This window comes from Adiantum capillus-veneris, chromosome 24 (genome assembly GCF_014529385.1).
Source record: "Adiantum capillus-veneris isolate H3 chromosome 24, ASM1452938v2, whole genome shotgun sequence".
NCBI lineage: Eukaryota > Viridiplantae > Streptophyta > Polypodiopsida > Polypodiales > Pteridaceae > Adiantum > Adiantum capillus-veneris.
The window spans coordinates 119,571,169-119,594,599 of NC_140954.1; the positions used below are offsets into that span (position 1 = coordinate 119,571,169).

The following is a 23,431-nucleotide window of genomic DNA, read 5'->3' on the forward strand; positions in this document are numbered from 1 at the left end:
GTATAATTCGTGATTGGTACGTGCGTGTGTAGAGTAAAAAGACGTGCCGACCCACCACCACCACCACCACCACCCTCAGCCTGAAGCGCATATTGCAGACAAGCACCTATCCGGCCTCCGGGTATCACTCGGGAGCTGTCTGCACGCATATGTGTGTGTGTGTGTGAGAGAGAGAGAGAGAGAGAGAGAGAGAGCGCTTTAGAACTAACCTTAATGGGTATCCCATGCACATACTTTCATTGATCATGACATGGTGTGTTTGAGAGAGAGAGAGAGAGAGAGAGACGGAGAGAGAGAGCATATTCAAGTAGCTCAGCCCAACCATGCTCTTGCAGCAAGTGCTAGAGGAGCTCTCCTCAAGCCCTTCTTCTCTTACCTTGGTTCATGACGCACAGAATCATCCTCATGTTGTTGAAGTGATCAAAAGCCCCATTGAAACACTTGATGACCAGACCCCAAAGAGGACATTTTCCACAGACAATACCCAGACTGAAGAGGCATACAGCACCCCCACTCCAGCTCCAGTACTGCATCGCACGCCCCTTCCTGTCACGCCAAGCAAGTCCACTAGGACCCAATCGTTTTCTGGCACACTCCCATCGCACAAGAAGAGCCCTCTGCAGAAGAAAACCTCTGGCCCGCTCACTCGCGACACAAGCTCTGCCAATTCTCAATGCCTTCACCGCGCCGCGGTTGTGGCCAAAGATATCCAAGTGTCTAACCATGGCCAGCTCTCCGCGCCTGCCTTGCTTGCCAACTGCCTGCTCTCCATGATCTCTCTCACAGATGATGATGATGACGATGTTGATGATAACATCCATAAGATAGCTCACCACAGGACATCATCGGCATCGCACTTTCAAGGCCACCTTAGCCAAAAAAAGACCTTTCTTGCAGAGCGGCATCGTCAGGCACCCTCAGCAACGCAGCATAAGACATTCTTATCGGCAACGGCGAATCGGCACGATCATCAAATGCATGCAAGCAAGGATGTGAAGAGTCATCTTGGGCAGAGCTCATCCTTCAACAGTCATGTTGTGCATGAGGTCTTGCACCATAGGCCTTCGTCGGCATCGTCAACGTATCATAGCACAGCGCACAAGTCAAGGGGTGCTAGTATGGACCATGCCCATGAGATCATGCACCACAGGCTTTCGTCAGCGGCGACTCCTCATAATGGTAGTGAATCAAATAGGCAATCTATCTCAGACAAAACCCCTGTCATAGAAGTTAGTACCGGCAAGGACGGTAGCACCGCACCAATTAACGAGCAGGCTCAGTGGCTGGAAAAGCGTCCATATCCAGCTAACGAGGCAACTGTGCATGAAAATTACAACAAGATCCAGGCAATTAGCTGCTGCTTGCTTGGATGTGGAAGAAACCACTCCTCGAAAAGCATGGGGAGCACACTGGAGCTTCTTGAAAACCACTCTAGAAGCTTAGGCAACAGCTTTAATGGAGGTCAGCAGAAGCACCAACGCTGGGGGCTATCATGGGGGTCTTGTGACCTGAGAAGCCTAATGAAGAGAGCACTGTTGTGCTACCACATTTCGGCAGAGAGGGACGCTGATGGGAACAGTATGCGACACCGCACCTCAGAATCGGCACGAAGACGTGCCGCAGCAAAGGCTGATGGAGCCTCTGATCATGCAATGGATGATGCTCAAATGAAGAGCCGGGGCGACAGAAGCAGCAGCGGTGCAACGTGCCAAATGCCGCAAGCAGTGCCATTGCATGACATGCCTGTTGCGGCTACATTCGTGTTTGCGTCGTCGTCGTCGACATCGTCTTCGACATCATCACATAGCATGAAGATAATGCAGGAGAATGCTGCACATCCATGGCTGGCAGCACATAGTCCTTCACCGGGCCTTGCTCTGCTACCTGTGGCTGCCTCTGCGAGGCATTCTACAGACCGCGTTCCTCACGAATTTGATGTCCCTAAGTACCCTAATGCTAATCTTGTGTCCCAAGATGACCTTGAACTTGGCCTCCCCAACAAGCGCCTTGTTAATTCTCATAGGTCTTAGTCAAGATTCAATGGCATACTTAATTTTTTTTTTGGGTCAAGGCATCTTTAGTTACATTACCTGGCCCATGGCCAATAAGCCTCTTCTCCTGCGCTTGGCACAAGAAGTTTTGGACAGATTCTCACAATAGTTCTCACAATGTGACTTACCTCAACATCATAAGCTTCTGTGAGGGAGGCACCGCATACCTAGCTAGGTACGATTGGGGGTAGGGGACTGCCGGTCCGGTGGGGGGGCCCGGTGGTCCCTTGCCCCCAATCATACCTAGCTAGGTATGTGGTGCCTCTTGAGCAGAAGCTCATGATGTTATGTTTTGAATGAAAAACTCTGAAAAGACTCCATTTTCCTATATAAGAAAATTTCTAAATCTTCTTGTGGTAGGACCCCATCGCCCCGGCACGGCCCTCAATTGTAGAGGAGACCAAGCTGACCAAGGCCCACGATCGCTTCTTGGCCCTAGTTAAGCTACTTATTAACAATGAGTGCGTTGTTATGGCCCGATATGTTACATGCTCTTTCGGAATACACTAAAATCCTATGATGCATCTTTATCACAATTGGCCATCACCAATACATGAAAACCATGTTATGGGTATGGCATTATTCTTTACAATTGGCCCATCGCCGATAGCTTGTAATAATGGATCGGTCCCTTTTGGGTTCCTAAGCAAAGTCACTGCTTAATTTCTACATTTTTTGTAATTCATTTTTTTCTAGGAGTTTAGTATTTGCCTCCTTCTCCTCTTGCTTAGTGCACCACTCTTTGGCTTGTTAAAACAAGTGGATGGGAGATAGGTGTGTGTACACACCTTTTTTTGATGTTCTTCTAACCTAATGGACTTAATGACCTCATGCAACGATCAATTGCTCTCTCAAAGAAGATGAGGGGGACTAAGCGGTTTGTCAAAGCCATGGGACACGAGCACTAAGGGAAAATATGAATTGTGCGTTTTCACCTTGTTTAGCTTGAAGATAGTCAATCTCAAGGCATGCATTGTCAAAATCTCACAAACAATATTATCCATTTCCTTTTTTAGTGATACTCAAATTGTGAGATAAATTAACTCAGAAATGAATTTACAAGGAGCCTCAAGCATAGCATGTGCCTTGAGGATCCAGGTTCCAGGCTTTAGCCTTGTCATAGCCGCTTACACAGTTACAATTCAAGATGTGATATGACCTTAACAACCACTTTCCTACTACCCAGTGTTTACAAGTGCTTGTTTCCACTCATCAGAATTCTTGTTTTTCCCAATAGAGAAAATCCAATCCCTACTCTATTGTATGATTCCTCCAAATTTTGGTCATCACAGGGTTTCGTTCAGGATGTTTCACGTTTTCCAAGTTTGCTTGAGAAAGCAAAAGTGGACAATCTGTGTGCTTACCAAAATGGCTTGCTTTCTAACTATTTTCTCCCATGAGTAAATCATTATTGAAAAGGGGATCCTCCAACATTAGGGAATTTGGACTCTCAATGGGGCCCTATAAGCATGTTGCTTGTTCAAAACGGGCGCACGATAAATTTTTTGCAAGTGAAATCAGAACTTGTTGGACCTTTTGTAATTAGAATGTACTCGTTGAGATCTATCTATTGTTATATAACATGCCATCAGATTCCTCATATTCTAGAAGATTCCATTTTTTTGATGTGACAACTGTGTCTCATAAATGGAATCTCTCCCACATTCAGCTTCAATGGGGAGGCCATAGCTTCTACAAATCAGCTCCAAATTTGTCGTACTTTGTGGCTTTAAATCCTACTTTCTAAGATCTTTCTAATGATATGTTGGTTGATGGGGTTTAGACAACGTGTTCATAAAGTTCACCGGGTTGCTCACTTTGGACAAGAGAGACAAAGTTAAACATCCTTACAGGGACCCTTTGAGAATCCAAATTTTCCCTAATGGTCTTTTGCACCCATTTGTAGACTTCTCGCGGGAAGCCTTTGAAGAGGTGGCACGGGTCTTTAATTGCTGCTTCACATCCTGAGCGTATATCCATGCCGATTCCTCTGATTTTTACCTTGATCCCAGTAGGAATGGCCCTCTATAGCACCTTTTAAATGAAGAACCTCATTAAGCTAGGCAATAACAGATCCCATATGTTACTTGCAACTAATTCCCACTTTGATCAGGCCACATCAGACTCCATTGTTTGGAAAGAGGAGAGAACCAATCTTCTTTGTAAAGAAGGTTGGTGTACGTTCCTTCTGCTTGGGGGAGAGCTAGATTCATGTTTCTGGGCCAATGCCAAGCTTTTCTAATCTAGTTCAACCTCACCAATAGGCACAATAACCGTACTCATCCCTTTAACCACTTTGCTGACCAAAAGACTTTCATTTTTGCTAAGGTTGAATCGTGTAGTTAGTTGGCTAGCCTGTTTCGAGCTTAGGTGGTTTCTGTTCAAGAACTATGTTAGATGTGTTAGCCCTTGTTGTTAATATTTCTAGCTATTTCTCTCCAAAAGGGACTCATTGCATCACCTCAAATCTTAGAGATCCAAAATGGGATCACTCGGGTTGAGTTCTTGAAGTATCTGGTTGCCTCTCCCCATTCAAGTGCTTCTACTACTTTGGCAGATTCACATGCCATCTCACCTGTGTTGCCACCTATCTTTACATGAGCCCAAAGTGGTGGTAAGATTTTGTATTAGCTTTAGCAACACACTACCATTTTCCCCACTGCCATGGTATCATATCTTTGTACTTGTTCTTCCATAAGAAGTATTTAACGTTTCAAGGACGCCTTTCAATAACATTTGAATATTTTTAGTATTGGGGAGAGGAAGGATAAGTTTGGGATCTTGAACAAATTGATTACCTTCACTTTGTCACTACAACAAAAAAGGGGATCTTCGATGCCGGTTTCGACGCATTTCGTCGAAAAGCCCGTCGATATACGCGTCTCTACAAGTCCGTCGTTATATGCGTCGATATACGCGTCGAAAGGTAATATTATCGACACATATTTCAACGGGCTTAGCTACGCACATAGCGACGACCATAACATAATTTTTTTTTCTTGGGCAGAGAACAGGCAGCCTAGCCTGTGCCCAGTGAAAAGATGGACACAGCCACAGCCAGACTGCTGTCCTCTGCCCAAGAAAGCGAGCAGCACCAAAATCAACCGTGCTTCCGCAAAAATTTCGGCAGAGTTCCCTTCGTTTTTACATAAACTTTTCAAAAAAAACCATATCATGTATACGCCTCCTACATGCTATCCATGTAGGATCTCACATGAGATTTAAGGCCAATGAAAGAAATGAAATGAACTTTGTGCAAAACCATAACCGTACCAACTTAAAACCATAACCATAACGAACTTAATTTGTGCAAAACCATAACCAAATTAAAACCATAACCGACCATAACCACTTTGATCAAAACCATAATGCAGATAACCATAACCATAAACGAAATTAACAATAACCATAAGCATAACCAGAATCCCGCAACTATTCTACTACGCCTCCCGGAAGGGGGGAATAGAAACCACTCATTGGTGATTGATCAATACGAATCTTGGGAGGGGCTTGCCAAAACAAGAACCATAACCATGTCTATACAAGAATAGGAGAAATAACCATGTCTATACAATGACAATGACAATAACCATAACCATAAGAAAAACAATAACTGTCTGAACAATAACCATAACCATATATGTCTATACAAAAAAGAGACACAGAAGCCTGTCTGTGTCTCACAAAGCATATATATGAAATCCACTGATGACTAGACGTCACAACCTGCACATAGGACAAGTCACAAAATTAGTATTGATATTACTTCACATATACTTATTTTTAATTAAATCAACTCACACATATTAACGTCTCACCTCAAGCGATCAGCGAGACTCTAAGGCTTCCCAGTCTACAGGCTCTCCTGAAGCATCAAGATCATTCAATACTTCATAGATACCTCTACGATATCCATTTGTCTCCTCCTGGTGTGTCGGGGCTCGAAGATTCTGCGTTTATACAAAAATCAAAGTAATAAGAATATATGATTCATCACGTTTCAAAAAACGCCATAGCTAGGATTGGATTAGAAACTCACAAACTCATAGCGAAAGGTGTCGAACCCTCCGCTGCCAAGATGAGATGTCCCCCTAGTCATCTGTCGTATCTGCGCGGCTTGACGCTGCTGTCTGAACTGTGTGTCCACTGTCTGCTCATCCTCCCTAATCTGCAGCCACGTCTCGTGTGGGATGCCCGAAGGCTTCGGCGAGCCGGTCCTGAAAGCCTGCCGAGCTGCATCTCGTCGATGTTTTAGGGTGTCCCGTGCAACAACCTTGATCCACCTCGGAACAGTCTTTGAACCCGGAGCATGGTCTCCACAATATATAACTGACTTTGACCTCATCCTGCTCAAGACAAGGCGTCAGAATGTTGGTCAAAAACTGCAGCTCCGCGAGCTGGCGAATCCGCTGTCTCATCTCAGTCCCGACTCTATCCATGTCAACAGAACCATCTGCCCATACAATATAGAGCTTGGAGGCACTAGGATCGTGTGTCCCCCAAGGTGTCCGAGGTGTGCCAAGAGGTGTGTCGAGAGGTGTGCCTGGGTAGGACGGGGGTTGTGAGTGAGGAGGGGTCGAAGCATCTGTGGACCCTCCTCTAGAGCAACCACCACCTCCACCTGACGATCCCCGAGATCAGCGAGTGCGCCTGTGCTGCGGAGATGAGGACGTACCTGCCTCTGCCGCACCCCTAGGTTTCGAAGCGACCGTGATGGGAGATCTCGCAGGCGTCGTACCCGTAGGCGTCCCCCCCCATAGGCGTCCTCCCCATAGGTGTCTTCCCGATAGGCGTCGGACCCTCGGGTGTGAAGCCCGGAGGCGTAGTACCCATGCCTCTCGCTACCCAATACTGAGAAGCCTCTGCCATCTGAGTGGGCGTCATCCGTGTGACGAAGCCCATGAATGCATCTGCACTCATAGAAGCGGGATCTGGAAACTGGTTTGCCATACTAAAGTCCTGCACAAAGAAAGTAAAATAAAGAGTCAGAACACCTTTGTTTAAATTAAGTTTAAGCTTAATTTTAAATCAACGTCTTCACACAAACACTTACAGGCCTAGGCCTCGACGAGTGAGGCATCATCGATAAGATCTTGCACCGTATCATCGTCTATCTTTAATTGCAGACATAACTCTGCCCCAACTCGTTCTGGCAGATTGTCTTCATCCATTGCATCTTCATCTACAAGTGTCAATTCTGCGTCGTCTGCGTCATCCGTCGTATACTTGTCAGCTTCCTCTGCCATACCTTCGTCCTCTTCATCTAATGTCACAGTAGTATGGAAGTCGTCTGACCGACTTTCCTCCAGGAGCTCTTGCCCTTCAAATACTTGTTTATTTCTTGGAGAAACCTGAACCACAAACCACCATTGTCACTCTCAAGGGTCCGGTACAAAGACCACTTGCTCGCAATGTTTGGGGAGAGCAAATGTGTCGCTCGCATCTGTCCAAAGCTTTGTAGAATCTATTTGCACAAGCTTGTTTCCATCTTTGTGTACCGTTGCATTGCAACTAGAAGTAATCACCTTGAACCACTTCACATCCAACAAAAACATCTCAAACCGCCTGAAGCTGACTTTCAGGATATCTGACACCAGACCATAGTAATCCAGGTTGCTAGTGCTCATATTCGTGTCTCTGGCACTGGCCTTGCTCTTTTGCATGAAACTAACCATTACCCCACTGTCAAACGTGTTTATTTTTCTGTCAATTTGTTGTGTTCTGAAATGCTTTCCATGCGACCACAATGCCATGTATGTATGATACTTCCAGTCACATCCAATAGCCAGCTCCTCCTCTTCTAGAGATATTGGTTCTCCGATCTGTCGAGCTGCTCTCACTATCTTGTCCAACCATGCCATTGTAGGGAATTCAGGTAGAGGATCGAGATAGTCTAGCAAGGGTAAGCCTCTAGTCGTTCGGCTTCGCCTGAAATCGTGTCGCTCCCTATTGCGTCTCTCTTTCTCTTCTTGGTACCTTTCAAGCCATTTTTGCATCGGCGCTGAATTTAGTATACAGAACTTCATGATCTTTTCTCGCATGGCGTCGTTCATTTTCTTTGGCACCCCTTGCCCTTGCGTCTCCTCTCCCACCAGTCTTGCATCCTCCTCATTGCTCCACAGTCGAGGCATTTCTGGGTCAGAAACGGATAGAAATTCGGTCGTCAAGACAAGAGACTCTTGCACTAGCCATTCTTCTGCCATGCTCCCCTCTGGACGCGCTTTTTGGTGAACAAAACCCTTAAGTGTTTTCATGAACTTCTCTAGAAAGAACATCCAACGGCTGTGGACTGTACCTGCCACTGCAACCTCATCTACTACATGGATGAGCAAGTGCATTTGGATAGTTAGGCAGCTCATGGGTAGATACTTCTCAATCATGAAAACTGCCTGAATGGAGTTAGCGCTTGCGACTGCAATAGATTCCTCCCGTATCTCCTTGGAAGAGATCCACCGCACTAGCTCTGAAATCTTGTATATGAAGGTCCGCACTTCCTCCGTTAAACACCCCTTGATCGCAATTGGAAGAATGAATTACAAGAACTTATGCCAGTCATGCAATTTCAGTCCTGAGAGTTGATCGTCACGGGTGAATGCTGTCTTGAGACATCGCATATATCTTGTTGGTGTCCTGAACTCTGAAATCACCCTTTTAACTTGTCGCTCTTCACTTTTTAGCAATACCCATGGTGCTCTTGGAAGTTTTGTTTGGCCAGCTGCATTGGTGAAAGGCCACAGCTCTGGCATCTTTCCAAATGACTGCAAATCATCTCGTGAAGCTCGATTGTCTTTCATTCCCATGATTGTCTTCCAGAAGCTCTCACACATTCTTGAATATATGCATTGGATCCAACAAAGGGTTAATTAGTAGATCACCCCAGTACGGCAACGTATGGAGAATGGACAAACGTTTCATTTCTGGAACAGGTTGCCCCTCATGTTGCTCCCATCTACGACGCCACTCTTGTACATGCATAGGATGACATTCGACACGACCAAGCTGACCTTCGCGCAAGTGATGGCCATCTGGAAGATAACGGTGGTGGCCTTGATAAATTGTCTTTCGAAGAGAGGCAGAATAGCGCACATCCAAAGACTACCCGCAAATTGGACATGCATTGTATCCCGAAGTCGTTAGCCCTGCATATATTAAAGCATGAATCATGCCAAGGCAAAGTGCTTGCGAATAGCGAGAATTTTGTAAATCAAGAACCATTACCACAAGCTTCTCCGTATCTTGGCCAATCATGCATAGTCCACATAAGAAGTCCATGGATCCTTGCATGTAGTTCTCCTATTGGTTCAACCGCATCTGCTATGTTGATCCCATGCCATAACTCCTGGAGCTCGTCAACTAGTGTAGCTAGATAAACATCCATGTTTTTTGCCTTGAACTTACTAGGTACAATCAAGCTTATTATCAAATGACCCTTCTTGATGGCAAGCCACGGCGGGAGGTTGTAATTGATAAGGCACACATGCCAAGTGCTCCATGATGAGCTTCTCAAGCCAAATGGATTGACTCCATCCATTGCCATGTCCAAACGCAAATTGCGTGGTTCACTCTTAAAATGTGGCCAGGTATCTTCAATGTGCCTCTAGGCCTTTGAATCAGCGGGCACCCTAAATGTTACGTCAGTGGATCTATTCGTAGAATGCCACCGCATCAACTTTGCAATGGAACCACAACGAAACATGCTTTTGATCCTAGGAATAATAGGGAAATGTCGCAATACTTTAGCTGGCACTGTCTCGCCAACTGCATCTTGTTTGTAGCGCATTGCTCCGCACTTAGGACACGACAAACAATATGCGAATTCATTGCGAAAAAGAATGCAATCATTTGGACATGCATGAATCTTGTTGTAGTCCAAGCCAACTGAGGCCGATAGTTGCTTTGCGTCTGGCCTAGAGGGGGGCATTTCATTGCCAGCCGGGAGAAGTTGCTCCCCCAACAACCTGTTTAAGCCACATTAAATTAAAAAGCTCTCCAAGCACGTCACCATTGCAATCGGAAAATATCTTTTGTAAATTACGTACCTAAACAAAGCAATGATGCTTGCATCTGACCACTCGTACACTGACTGAAGATTCAAAAACGCCAGACAAGTATGAAGCACATATATTTTGGCACCTTCATAGATTGGTTGACGTGCCAACTTCCTCAACATGTCTTCAGGAGATAGGCGCACGGCTTCTGGTGCTGCTTCGTTAGCGTTCTCCTCGCTTGTCTGGAAGAAGGCATCTAGCATCTCCTCCATGCCGTCGTCTTCTGTGTGTGTGAGCCCTTTTCTGCTTCCATCCTTGGCTCTATATTGGTCAAACCTTCACGCATAATCCTTTTTCTCTCTCTCTCTCTCTCAGATGTAGGTGCTATGTCGTGAAAATCAATGCCCGTTCCGTAGGAGTCGTATCGTAGATTCTGTACGGTTTCTTTAGCAAACTCTCCGTACTTGTGCACATGCTCATTACATATCCTACGCTTGCGCAGGATTTGATACTTGCAGAGCATGCACGAGCATGCAATCTTTTCCTCCATGTTAGTTGATGACGTTGCCATCTACAATGATTATGAATGTTGTTTTAATATATATACTCCTCACAATGTAAACTACCTCGCATTCTCTAGTCTTGCCCAATCTCCGTACACCTCGGTCCAGAGGTGTACGAAGATCAAGACCACTGGGTCAAAATCTCGTCTTTATTGGTCAAATCCTATATGGGTAGACACATACGTGCACTCCAAGGTGTACATGGCAATGCATGTAGCAGGCGAAACCCCTTTGCCTCTTTTAGTTCCATAGTTTCTTCTAGAGGGGGAGAGAGAGAGATAGAGAGAGTTTCTGTCTTTTTCACACAATTGGTCAGCCAACCTAACTCTTTCTCTCTCTCTTTCTCTATCTACTATCTATCTCTCTCTCTCTCTCTACCTCTGTAGCTATCTCTCTCTCTCTACCTCTGTAGCTTTCTCTAGTTAATTCTCTCTCTCTCTCTCTCTCTCTCTCTCTATATATATATATATATATATATATATATATATATATATATATATATATATATATATATATATATCACTATCTATCTCTTTATTTCTCTCTCTCTATCTATGTACCCTATCTCTCGTTCTTTCTCTCTCGATCTCGCTCTCGCTATCTCCCTCTCGCTATCTCCCTCTCTCTCTCTCTCTCTCTCTCTCTCTCTCTCTCGCTATCTCTCTTTCTCTCTCTCTATTTCCCTATTTCCCTATCTCTCTCTCTGTCTCGCTCTCCACTTCTCTCTCTCTCTCTCTCTCTCTCTCTATATATATATATATATATATATATATATATATCTCTCTCTCTCTCTCTCTCTCTCTCTCTCTCTCTCTATTCCCTATCTTTTTCTCTCTCCCTATTTTCCTATCTCTCTCTCTGTCTCCACTTCCCTATCTCTCTCTCTCTCTCTCTCTATATATATATATATATATATATCACTCTCTTTCTCTCTCTCTCTCTCTCTATTTCCTATCTCTTTCTCTCTCTCTATTTTCCTATCTCTTTCTCTCTCTCTCTATTTTCCTATCTCTCTCTCTCTCTCTCTCTCTCTCTCTCTCTCTCTCTCTCTCTCTCTCTCTACTTCCCTGTCTCTCTACTGATCGAACGAGCGACTGAGCTAGGGAGATCCAGACGGCCACGACTGCGGAGGCCAGACTACACAACATCGACAAAGGCTGCATCAGAGGATCGAGGTCACTTTGGCTCGAGATGCACAATGCCCGGTCAGACTATTGACCATGGAGGAGATTGATGAGGTCCGCCAGTGACGATAGATGCTGGATCTCCTATGATCTACCTATCCCAGCTAGTTGTTTTAGGTGCTTAGTCCACACCCAGCAGTTTAGGATTCCATAATATTTTATTTTGTCATTTTGTCATCTTGTTATTCTGACTTTGTATCAGATCCACCACATTGTAACTTTCTGGTCTCATAGGTCACTTTGGTCTTTTGAAGACGTTAATATAACATTTCATTTCATTTCTTTCTTTAATTTTAATTTCCTACGCATACATTAATTCTCTCTCTCTCTCTAGTTTTAATTTCCTACGCATACATTTTTTTTTTCTCTCTCTCTCTTTCTTACACACACACACACATTCTCTCTCTCTCTCTCTCTCTCTCTCTCTCTCTCTTTCCTACACACACACACACACCGCTCTCTCTCTCTCTCTCTCTCTCTCTCTCTCTCTCTCTCTCTCTCTCTCTCTCTTTCCCACACACACACACACACCGCTCTCTCTCTCTCTACATCGTGTGTGTAGGAAAGAGATAGATAGAGAGAGAGAGAGCGGTGTGTGTGTGTGTGTGTGTATGTAGGAAAGAGAGAGAGAGAGAGCGGTGTGTGTGTGTGTGTTTGTGTAGGAAAGAGATAGATAGAGAGAGAGAGCGGTGTGTGTGTGTGTTTGTGTCGGAAAGAGAGAGAGAGAGAGAGAGAGAGAGAGAGCGGTGTGTGTGTGTGTTTGTGTCGGAAAGAGAGAGAGAGAGAGAGAGAGAGAGAGAGAGAGAGAGAGAGAGGTTGGGGGGGGGGGAAGAGTGCCATAATACCTGCGCAGCAGGTTTCGTCCAAGATCTGAGCGTGCGCGTTGAAGGCGAAAATGGCCCCTGCACGCGGGTTCCCCTTTTTTTTCCCCAATTTTTTAGCGTCGAAAAGTGCATCGATATACGCATGGTAATGCCCGTCTATATACGCGTGGAAAATCATACCTTGCCACGCGTATTGCCACCCGCATATCGACGCACTTTTCGACGCGTATATCGATGGGGTAAAAGAACGTCGATATCCGCGTGGAAAGGTACGCGCGTCGATATATAGGGCGTCGCTAACTTTGGGTTATGTTGTAATGTGTTGGTGAACTAAAGGAGTACATACTCCCATCTTCTCATCTTGATCCTAATTTTGTCCATGATCACTGAAACTTTTTCTCATCAGAGATTCCAACCTCTAGAGGGGCCCCAAGGTGGGAAAATATCGTACCTTGAGAGACAGTTTCTTATGAACAATCTGATGGGACAAATGAATCATTCTATGAGTAGGAGATTATTCTTGATTTCTCGATGTTACATTTAGAGCATGAGGCTATGGGAAACGTTTGCACCATCTCAAGGGATTTTCTGAGTATCTTTGGGTGTGTGTGTGTGTGTGTGTGTGTGTGTGGGTTTCAAGAACAACAAAGACTTGTCAGCAGACAACTTAGCCAAGAGTCGTTTGCTATTTGGGAGAGAGAGGCCTTGAATGTCCCCTTTTTCACCGCTCATCTGGAGCGGTGGATGCCAAGAGATGAGACTTGATAGCAAAGAAGAGATGGGCAAGAGGGCATCCTTGTTTATTGGACTTTTGGCTTGGACTACTGTGTTGTTGAAAAGAGGTTCTAAGGGGTTGCCAACTCCTAGGATGTGCACTATTTGACACGTGCGGGGACCAAAAGCCGAAAGCCTTCATGATGTGTGCTATGTATGACCAGGAAATCCAATCATATGCTTTTTCAAGGTTGAGCTAGAGGAGGATACATTACTAGTAGGTGACGTTTGCATACTCTATGTTGACAATTGATGCAAGAATGTTGTTGTGTAGTGACCTTCCTTTAATAAATCCATGTTGATGGGGGGTAATCAACATATCCAAAATTGGAGAGAGACTTAGACCGATAACTTTGGCTATAATTTTGTATGCCACTTTCATCATCATTATATTGCTCCAGTGCTTTAGCTGCGAGCAACACACCTGCTTAGGTATATGTTTGACCATACCTTGTTTCACACTAGCTTTGTTTGTCAATCAAGTAATGGGGATTTTTAGGTTATGCCAAAAATCCTTGAAGAACTCAATTTTCATCCCATCCGATACTGTCAAGGTAGCTTGTTAACATTCTATTCCGATGTTAAAGGGTTTGAGAGGTTCAAGGATACCACAAGTTAGGCTTAAGTCATTCTCAACTTTTCATGCATTACATAACTCTTTGAAGAACATTTCAACTTTGCAAAGGAAGCCTTTAGGGACTGGCTCTTGTCTCTTCCTCCATATGACGTGTAAAACACTAGGTTTGAGGACACATTATATGCATGAATAGGTGGACTTAGTACCTTTGTCCCAAAAAGTGTAAGCATTGTGGTAGCTATTTGGGCTACTACCAAAGAAATTTAACCTTATTAAAAAATTTACTTTTTAAAACAAAATGCTCTCCCATCTGTAAAGATTGTTGGGTCTCTCTCTCCTCTCTCTCTCTCCCCACATAGCAACTCTCCCTCTACCATGCACACATACATGCCATAAAATTGACATGAAGAGGTCCCAAAAAGATAGAGAGAGTTTTTTATAAAATGGAAAAGTATCATGGCCATTTTGAATTCAACAAACATGAAACCAAACATAGCAACTGCATCGAGACTTCTCGGTATTTATTGAAGGAAATTCTAAGTAGCAATATGTCATTGAACCATACACATTCACAACTCCCATTGCATTGTGTGTGTGACAACCAGACACAAGGAGTATTATCACAAAAGAAGTGAAAGACATTGTCATGTCTTTTTGGAGTAACAACACACTGTTTCACCGAACAACAAGGATGTCTATTGAAATTGCAACATGCGAGGAGAAACATCCTACGAATCTTATTGAACAAGCTCATGTTTGTTTGTTTTGCTATTGCAAGGTTTTGATAAGTGTCAATTACCTTTATGAGTTGTCCACTAGCAATCTTATGTGTTTGTACATTGCTTACAACTTGATATTTAACACCACACACAGGCTAAGATCTATGATCAATCTAAAACATGCTTGAAAAATGGAACTTGTAGTCTGCTTATTACGGGTGGAATTTTCCATACAGCTTTTATACAAGTAGATAGAGGAACTACCTCCCTTCCACCACTGGGCCTAGTATAGGTGGCTACTAACTTGATGGTACCTACTACCCACATTGCAAGTGTAGTCCAGATGGATTGATAACTACCGTTCATATAGCAAGGTAGATAACATTGACGGAACTGGGAAATCCATGTTGATAGTGCTAGCTACCCTTCTCAACCTTTAAACTTGATAGCTATCCATGCTAGCAATTGTAGCTAACTCTATTTAAATGGAAATTAAAACCATCAACCTCATCACTTGATAGATACCTATGTTAAGATGGTAGCTTTTATGCCTAAAGTGATAACTTTTATGCTAAAAAAGGTAGCTACCATGTTGATAGTGGTGGCTACAATGTTGGCAGCGATAGCTACACACTAATATGGATAGCTATAAGGTGATTAGGGTGAAATTTTTAGATACTAAGCCCAAAGTGGTAGTGGGATCTCCCGTGCTAATATGGATAGCTATTAGGTGATCAAGCTGATATTTGCAAGTACCAAGCTTAGAATGGTACCTACCATGTTTACATGGACAACTTTCAAACTTTGAAGTTCGAAATGGTAGCTACCATGCCTACATGGAAGCTATGAGGTTGACAATGATAGCTACCATGCATGCATGGGTAGGAACCAAGCTATGAGGTTTACATCGGTGGCTATCATGCCTATGGAAGCCATGAGGATGATAGTATAAGATTGCAAGCTACAAGGTAGCTATCATGCATACATGGGTTGCAACCAAGATATTAGGTTGGAAGTGGTATCTCCACCACTTTAGACTTGGTCAAAGCATGCTTAAGCCTCAAGTATTTCCTTAAACTATCAAATAAGCATGCCCTCATAGACCCCATTCCATTCCTAATGACCACAAAGCTCAAAAAAGTGGAAAAAAGGTTTGTACTACTCATGCAAAATGCATAAGAAGGGGCATTTTGGGGCTTGGTCCAAAAGGGAACAGAGCTTGCACTCCTCTTTTACTCTCAATATTTTGTGTGGGGCAAGGGGTGAGAGATTAACAATGCCACAAAAAAGTATTACACATCCAAGTTTTACACCAATAGAGAGAAATGAGGTTTACCCATGCATCCTTATGGAGCCAATGCCGCTCATATGACTGCATATGCAAGCTATAAGAAGATCTTGAAGCTTTTTGCAAGGACCATAAGTGTTTTAAGTGTGAGGAGCAAGGACATGGCTATCATTCTTGCCCCAAGAAAAATGCTCAGAATGAGACTCCTAGGGATTCCACCATCAAAGCTCCAAAAGAGGATGCTCATTGCAAAGGATCATCTCTCTCCTATGCTTGGGGAGAGGTAAGGGAGCATGATGCCTTCATCTTGTTTGACCTTGACTCTACTCACAGCTTCATATCAACGGAGTTGGCCACCAAGTTGGGCATTCAAGCTTTTGAGATGGGAGATATTGTAACGGCTGACAAAGCTTTCAAGGGACAACAAGCCTCCGTTACTCCCTTGATTGGGAAGTTGAGGCTTCATGTCCAAAGCTATGTCGACAAAGAAGACTTTTTCATCTCTCCTCTCCGACATGAGGAGCTATCCTAGGGGCGCCATGGTTTGATCGCATGGCTACCAACATGAAGTTCCCTGAGAGGAGAATCTACTTCATCTACAGGGGAAAGAACATGTATATAGATGCTAATGATTTTGGTCATACTATACCACTTGTATATCCTCTTGCCTTGATAAATCAATGAAGAGCTCAGTTTTTGCATACATGATTTTTCTCAAAGCGTTTCTAAAATGTCCTAATACAGATTTCTTGTACCTCAGGTAGAAGATCTGTTTGATAAACTACAAGGCTCTACATACTTCAATAGGATTGACATTAAAAGTGGCTATCATTAGATAAGGATAGTGGAAGAAGTTATCTTAAAGACCGTGTTTTGTACAACGTTTGGTCTTTATGAATAACTAGTCATGCCTTTTGGCTTGACCAATGCACCTGCCACATTCAATCGCTTGATGGAGAGAATATTTAGACCCTATCGCAAGTTCACTGGAGTGTTCTTTGATGATATCATCATCTACTCCAAGTCCTTGGAGGAACACAAGCAACATCTCCAAGTGATTTAGCATTGAGGGAACAAGCTTTTTCTCAACCAAAAGAAAAGCAAATTTTTCCTTCCAGAGATTCAATACTTAGGTCATATTATCTCTTAAGATGGTATCCGTATGGATCCATCGAAGTTAGAGGTAATAAAAGCATGGCCTAATCCAAGGATCTACATGAGCTAAGAATCTTTATTGGTATGTGTGCATACTATAGACGCTTCATAGCAAAATTTTCTCAAATAGCGGGACCATTACATGACTTAACAAAAAATAACATTAAGTATTTATAGATGGATAAGGAGAAGGAATCTTTTGACAAGCTCAAAGAGAAGATTACCTCTCAACCAGTCCCCATGCTTTCGGATCTCTCAAAACCATTTGAGGTCCAATGTGATGCTTGTGGTGATTGCCTTGGAGCATTCTTACTTCAATAAGGGCATGCCATATCATATGAGAGCCGAAGGCTCAATACAGATGAACAGGTCTTGGCATTTATGAGAAAGAGATTTTAGCTATTCTACATGACCTAGACACATGGAAGCACTATCTATTGGGGACTCTATTCATTTTACGAACAAACCATCAAAGTCTCAAGTACTTCATGACCCAAACATAGCTTTCCAACAAACAAATGGGGTGGGAAAATTTTCTTTCGCAATTTTATTTCCATATTGCTCACATTGCTGGCAAGCACAATCAAGTGACTGATGCACTTTCACGATGACCAAAAGTTAATGCTGTGTCTATAGCAACTCACAATGATCTATCTTTTATGATAGATGAGTATGCTAATGACCATGATTTTAAAGACATAATGTCAGCCCTTGCTTTAGGGAAGAAAGAGGAACCATTCACCTTGCACGATGGTTATCTTCTCCATGGCAATAGGCTATGTGTTACCCACTCCCTTCGCGAGAAAGCCATGTATGAATCCCATGCTCCTCCCTATGAGGGGAATAGAGGAATTCAACCTACTCTTCGAGGAGTAGAGATGTACTTTTATTGGCCTACCATGAAAGTGGACATACAAGAGTATGTTTCAGAATGTGTGGGATGCCAAAAGACCAAGTATGATAGAGGGAAGCAACCTAGATTACTCCAGCCATTTCCAATCCCTAATTCACCATGGGAGAGTATATCCATGGATTTTATCTTTGGATTACCCAAGTCTATCCATGGGAATACGGGAATATGGACAATAATCGACAGGTTTAGGAAGCAAGCACACTTTATCCCTGTCAAGAAGACTATTAAGGCACACCAAATGGCAACTCTCTTCATATCCCAGATTTTCAAACACCATGGATTTCCAACATCCATCATGTCAGATAGAGATCCTAGAATAACTAGTAATTGTTGGAAAGGTATCTTTGAAAATCTAGGTACAAAATTGAATTTCTCTTTGGCCTATCACCCATGAACAGATGGTCAAAGTGAGATAGCCAATCTTACAATTCTTGACCTACTAAAGACCTATGTTATAGAAGTAGATCAATGCTCACAATGGGAAAAGTACTTAGCTCTTGTAGAGTATGCGTATAATAATACTATCCATACTTCTATGGGAAAAGCACCTTTTGAAATCATAGAGGGAAGACCTAAAAATCCCTTGCTACTTAAAGTACATGGGAAGATCTTCGCTCTGTGGATAAGTATAGCCATGAACTGCAAGCATCTTTTCAAAAGATTAAGGAGGCTATATCCATCTCTCAACTAAGGAAAAAATCTACTGCTAACAAGCACAGAAGGGCCTTAACGTTCAAAGAAAATGATTGGGTCGTACTTAAGTTTACTAAGGCTCAATTGAGGCAAAGGATGGGCAAAAATCCTACGGGCCATCAAAAGTATTATGCTAAACTAGGAAAAAGATACTATGGTACTTTTTAAATTTTGAAGCCAATCAATGAGGTGGCTTATCAACTCAAGTTACCTAACCATTGGCTCATACACAATGCTTTTCATGTGAGCCTACTTAAGCCCTACAAAGGAGAGCCTCCAAATGAACCAATTACTGAAGACCCTCCCGAAATCAAAGAGCAAAACGAGGTGCTACAACCCGAAGCTATGCTTCGGCATCAAGATAAGGTACTACGACATGGTAAGATTATCCGAAGGTATCTTATTAAGTTCAAAAATTATCCTTTTGAAGATGCTAGATGGATGCAAGGAATCCAGCTTAACAATAGTATGAACCTTGTCAACGCCTACAATGCTACATTAGAGTAAGCAAATGCACATGTTTCTTTTGAATGATCAACGTTTTTGTCTTATAGGACTAATTCTCTTATTGTGCACAAATTTAAGTAGTATGCATACTAAGAATTATGTTTGTGATGACGACGTCTCTCAAACACCATGTAGAATTTGCCACTCTACTTGGGAGATTGTAATGGACTAAAGAGCAGACATGCTTGTGGCAGCTATGTCTCCCAAGCAGAAAATGGATTAGTCATCCATCTCGAATGATGTGGAGGGTAAAAAGGGATCCTCTACCAGCTAAGACAAATTGACTAATGACTATGGCTTTATCTCTTTTACCTCATAATCGAGGATGACTATGATTTCATGAGAGAGGTAGTGTCATAAAATCTAATAGTAGCTAAAAATATAATATCTAACCAACCCAAATGATTTTCTCATATTAAAATAATCCTTTAATGTGGGATAATAAATGGGAACAAGGGTTAGAATATAAACATGTGCTTACGGATCTATCTCAACACGGGGCCAATGGTAAAGGGGTCCAAATGAGAGATGGTCTATCAAAGAGCAATGCTACCTAATGGAGCTTAAAAGACCTTAGGGTTAGCTTCAGTAAATACCTCCAAAAGTTAGTATTAAAAAGTCCTTTGACCTTACACAAGCTAGGGCTAACCTCGAACTGGGAATCGTACCCAAGCATGAGGTGCTAAGACGCTTAAAGTGGTTGTGGAAACCTTGTCCATGTTGGAATTAGTGTTACAGAGAAACACACACAGCTTGGAGAAGACGAAGGAAGCTCAAGGCACACAATAGAGAGTGTGTTACTTAGTGTGCAATGGAAATATAGACAGCCCTAGCATGATGGGCGTATATACAATGCATGGGGGAAAAAACCTCCTAAAGAGGGAAAAAATGCCCTCGTGGTCCTAGTGTGTTCACACACATCACTACCATATGTATATGGTAACAAATCCCCCCTGGAGTGATGCGGTGAACGAGAGCTGGCACATGAGTAAAGGGAAGTGCCATGCCCTGAGGGCATGATCAGTCAACAAAGTGGAGTAAGCCCAAAGATTTGCAGAAAGATTTTCACTTCTCACGAGACAATGCCTTTGTGAAAAGATCTGCAAGGTTGTCCTGTGTTGGCACATAAGCCAAGTTGATCTCTTCTGTTGAGAGCCTCTCCCTGACATAGTGATAATGCATCTCAATGTGCTTTGTGCGAGCATGAAAAATTGGGTCTCTCACAACTGCCAATGCACTCTGAATATCAGTGTAGATAGTGTTGGCAGTGTCCTGTCCAACACCCAAATCAACCATAAGGCATCTGAGCCATACACACTCAACCGTAGCTATGAAGAGTGCCCTATACTCAGTCTCACAACTCGAAGTTGCCATAGTAGGTTGCTTCTTGCTCATCCATGATATACATGAACTGCCAAGCATGAAACAAAAACTAGTTGTGGACACTCGCGTGTCAAAACAACTAGCCCAATCTGAGTCCAAAAAGCATGTAAGTCTGGCAGCAATGATCCCCCTTGGGATAAATAAAGCTAAGATGTAAAGTGCCACTAAGGTAGCGAAAAATCCTCTTGACAGCCTACCAATGCTTAGACCTTGGGCTATGCATAAATTTGATGACCTGTGAGACTGCAAACTGGATATATGGCCTTGTATTGCATACATAAATGAGGCATCCAGCAAAAGTTTGGTAAAGAGTGAAATTTGCAGGATCACCGGCATCATGTAGACTCAATTTCAAACTGTTTCCATGGAAGTGGTAATAAGTTTGCAATCCTCAAGTCCAAACTTACATAGCAATGTCTCTATGTAACCCTTCTGACACAAGGCAATACCACCATCACACTGCTTAAACTGTATACCCAAGTAATGAACAACCTCAAATCTTTCATCTTGAATTTAGCATTTAAATCAGCCTTAAATTCAGCAGTATGTCTCTCATTTGGTCGAGTGATCAGAAAATCATCTACATAAAGAACCACAATGAGAAGTACATCACCCTCAAGCTTTACATACAATGTGGTTTCTGGTGGACTGTTACGAAAGCCTTGTTTGACCAAATGAGTGTCAGCTTTCTCATACCAAGCACGAGGAGATTGCTTCAACCCATACAAAGCCTTCTTACATCTGCACACTTTGTCCTCTTGTCCTTTTATGACAAAACCACGAGGTTGTGTTACATAGTCTTCCTCAAATATGTCACCATTCAAGAAAGCAGTAACAATGTTTGATTGATGTACATCCCAGCCAAAATGAGCTGCCAATGCACATAGAAAACGCACAGTAGTCATACAACGAGTGGGACAAAAATTCTCTTCATAATCTATGCCGTTTTGCTGTGCATAAACCTTTGCAACAATTCGAGCCTTATGGCGATCGATCTCACCATCCAGCTTGCGTTTCAACTTGTAAACCCACTTCATACCATTGGCCTTTTTGCCAGGAGACAAATCACATGAAGTCCATGTGTCATTTTCTATAAGTGCATCATATTCTGATTGCATGGAAGCCATCCAATATTCTGAGTTCTGTGCTTCATCACAAGACAGAGGCTCCTCAACATCATGTAAGCTAGACACAACCAAAGCATAACAATCTGATGCATAAGATGCGTGGCCAGAGTCTAAATGAGTACGAGTAGACAAAGGTGTATCCAATTTACTGTCACGGAATGTATGCACCAGCCATTTTGGCATACCTCTAGCCTGCTCATTTTCAGCCCTTTACTCATCAAGTACATCATGTACATCTGCATCAGTAATAGGCCGATCTGTAACATTTTTGGAAACCCCCATAGGCTGTACATTTTCCTCATTGGAATTTACATTCGGACTTCCACCACTAAAAAGAGGCAACAAAGTGTCATAAATGTCCTGTGAGCTTACATTACTGTCTCTAGTACATGACAACAAGGGTTGAACAGAATCTTCCACAAACACTACATCCCGTGAGACCAGAATACACTTTTTTTGCAGATGATACAACCTATAACCTTTGCTTTCAGCACTATAACCAACAAAAGTACATTTGATAGCCTTACCATCCAATTTTCTGTGATGTGTTTGTGGCACCAAAGTATATGCCAAACAACCAAAAACATGCATGTGCTCAATAGAAGGATTTCTATCATGCCATGCTTCATATGGAGATTAGATTGCAAAGATTTTGTAGGACACTGTTTAGTACATAAGTGGCACACATGATAGAGTCAAGCCAAAAAGAATGCAGAAAAGCTTGACTTTTAACCATACATTGTGCCATTTCCGTAAGTGATCTGTTTTTCCTCTCACCAACACCATTTTGCTGAGGTGTATAAGGGACTATATATTGGTGTTTTATCCCACGACTAGCCAGAAATGCGTTGAATTCATGAGACATATACTCCCCCCCTCGATCGGAACGGAGGGTGCCCATAGTACATTTCGAGACATTTTCAGCCATAACAATAAATTTTTTGAAGCACATAAAAACTTCGGACTTCGAGTGACTGAATTCCCATGAGGGACAGACTCGAGAGAGGTGAACAATTCACGATGTGAGGTAATGTGCTTTGTAGCACCATTGTCGAAATACCACACATGTGAATCTGCAACAAAATGACATGCATGCATCATGGACAACAGGTTCGTAAGTGCACTCTACACTAAAAGCCCATTCTACATCAACATCACCATCACAATCTCCTTTCAGAGAAGACTCAACAATGGCTGCATTTGTAATGGAACCAGCATTTGTAGTGGAACCACCCTCTTTCTTCTTAGCCTCTTTGGCCTTCAACTTAGGACACTGGTTGATCAAGTGATCATTTGCTTTACAATAATGGAAACGTATCTTCTTTTTTCCCTTATCACCAGAATTTCCACATGAATTGCTACCAGCAGAAGCATTAGGATCAAAAATTTTGCCGCTCGCAGCAGAACCATAAGAAGTGACTGCATTGTTGTTACCACCATTTCTTTGAGAAGCAATAAAAGCCTGTTCAACTGCACACTGCCTGGTCTTGTTTTTTTTGGAAAGTGACAATTGCGACAGCAATGTGCATAATGCATCAAACTTGACAACTTCAGGATTTCCTTGGGTCATTAGTCTCCAAGTACTAGCAAAAGTCTGGTATGAATCTGGTAAGGCATCAAGATTAGTCTGCATAAGGGAACCGTTTGAAATGACTTCACCTGCAGAAATAAGTTGCTCATTGGTA

The 23,431-nt window shown here is 42.9% G+C and overlaps 1 protein-coding gene across 1 annotated transcript; it reads left to right on the forward strand.

Moving 5' to 3' along the window:
• The first annotated feature begins 259 nt into the window (after positions 1 to 259).
• Positions 260 to 2,030, forward strand: LOC147427030 (uncharacterized). Its single transcript, XM_086498262.1, has one exon. It carries the CDS (start codon positions 324 to 326, stop codon positions 2,028 to 2,030), a length of 1,707 nt encoding a protein of 568 aa, XP_086354388.1. The 5' UTR covers positions 260 to 323.
• The last annotated feature ends 21,401 nt before the right edge of the window (positions 2,031 to 23,431 follow it).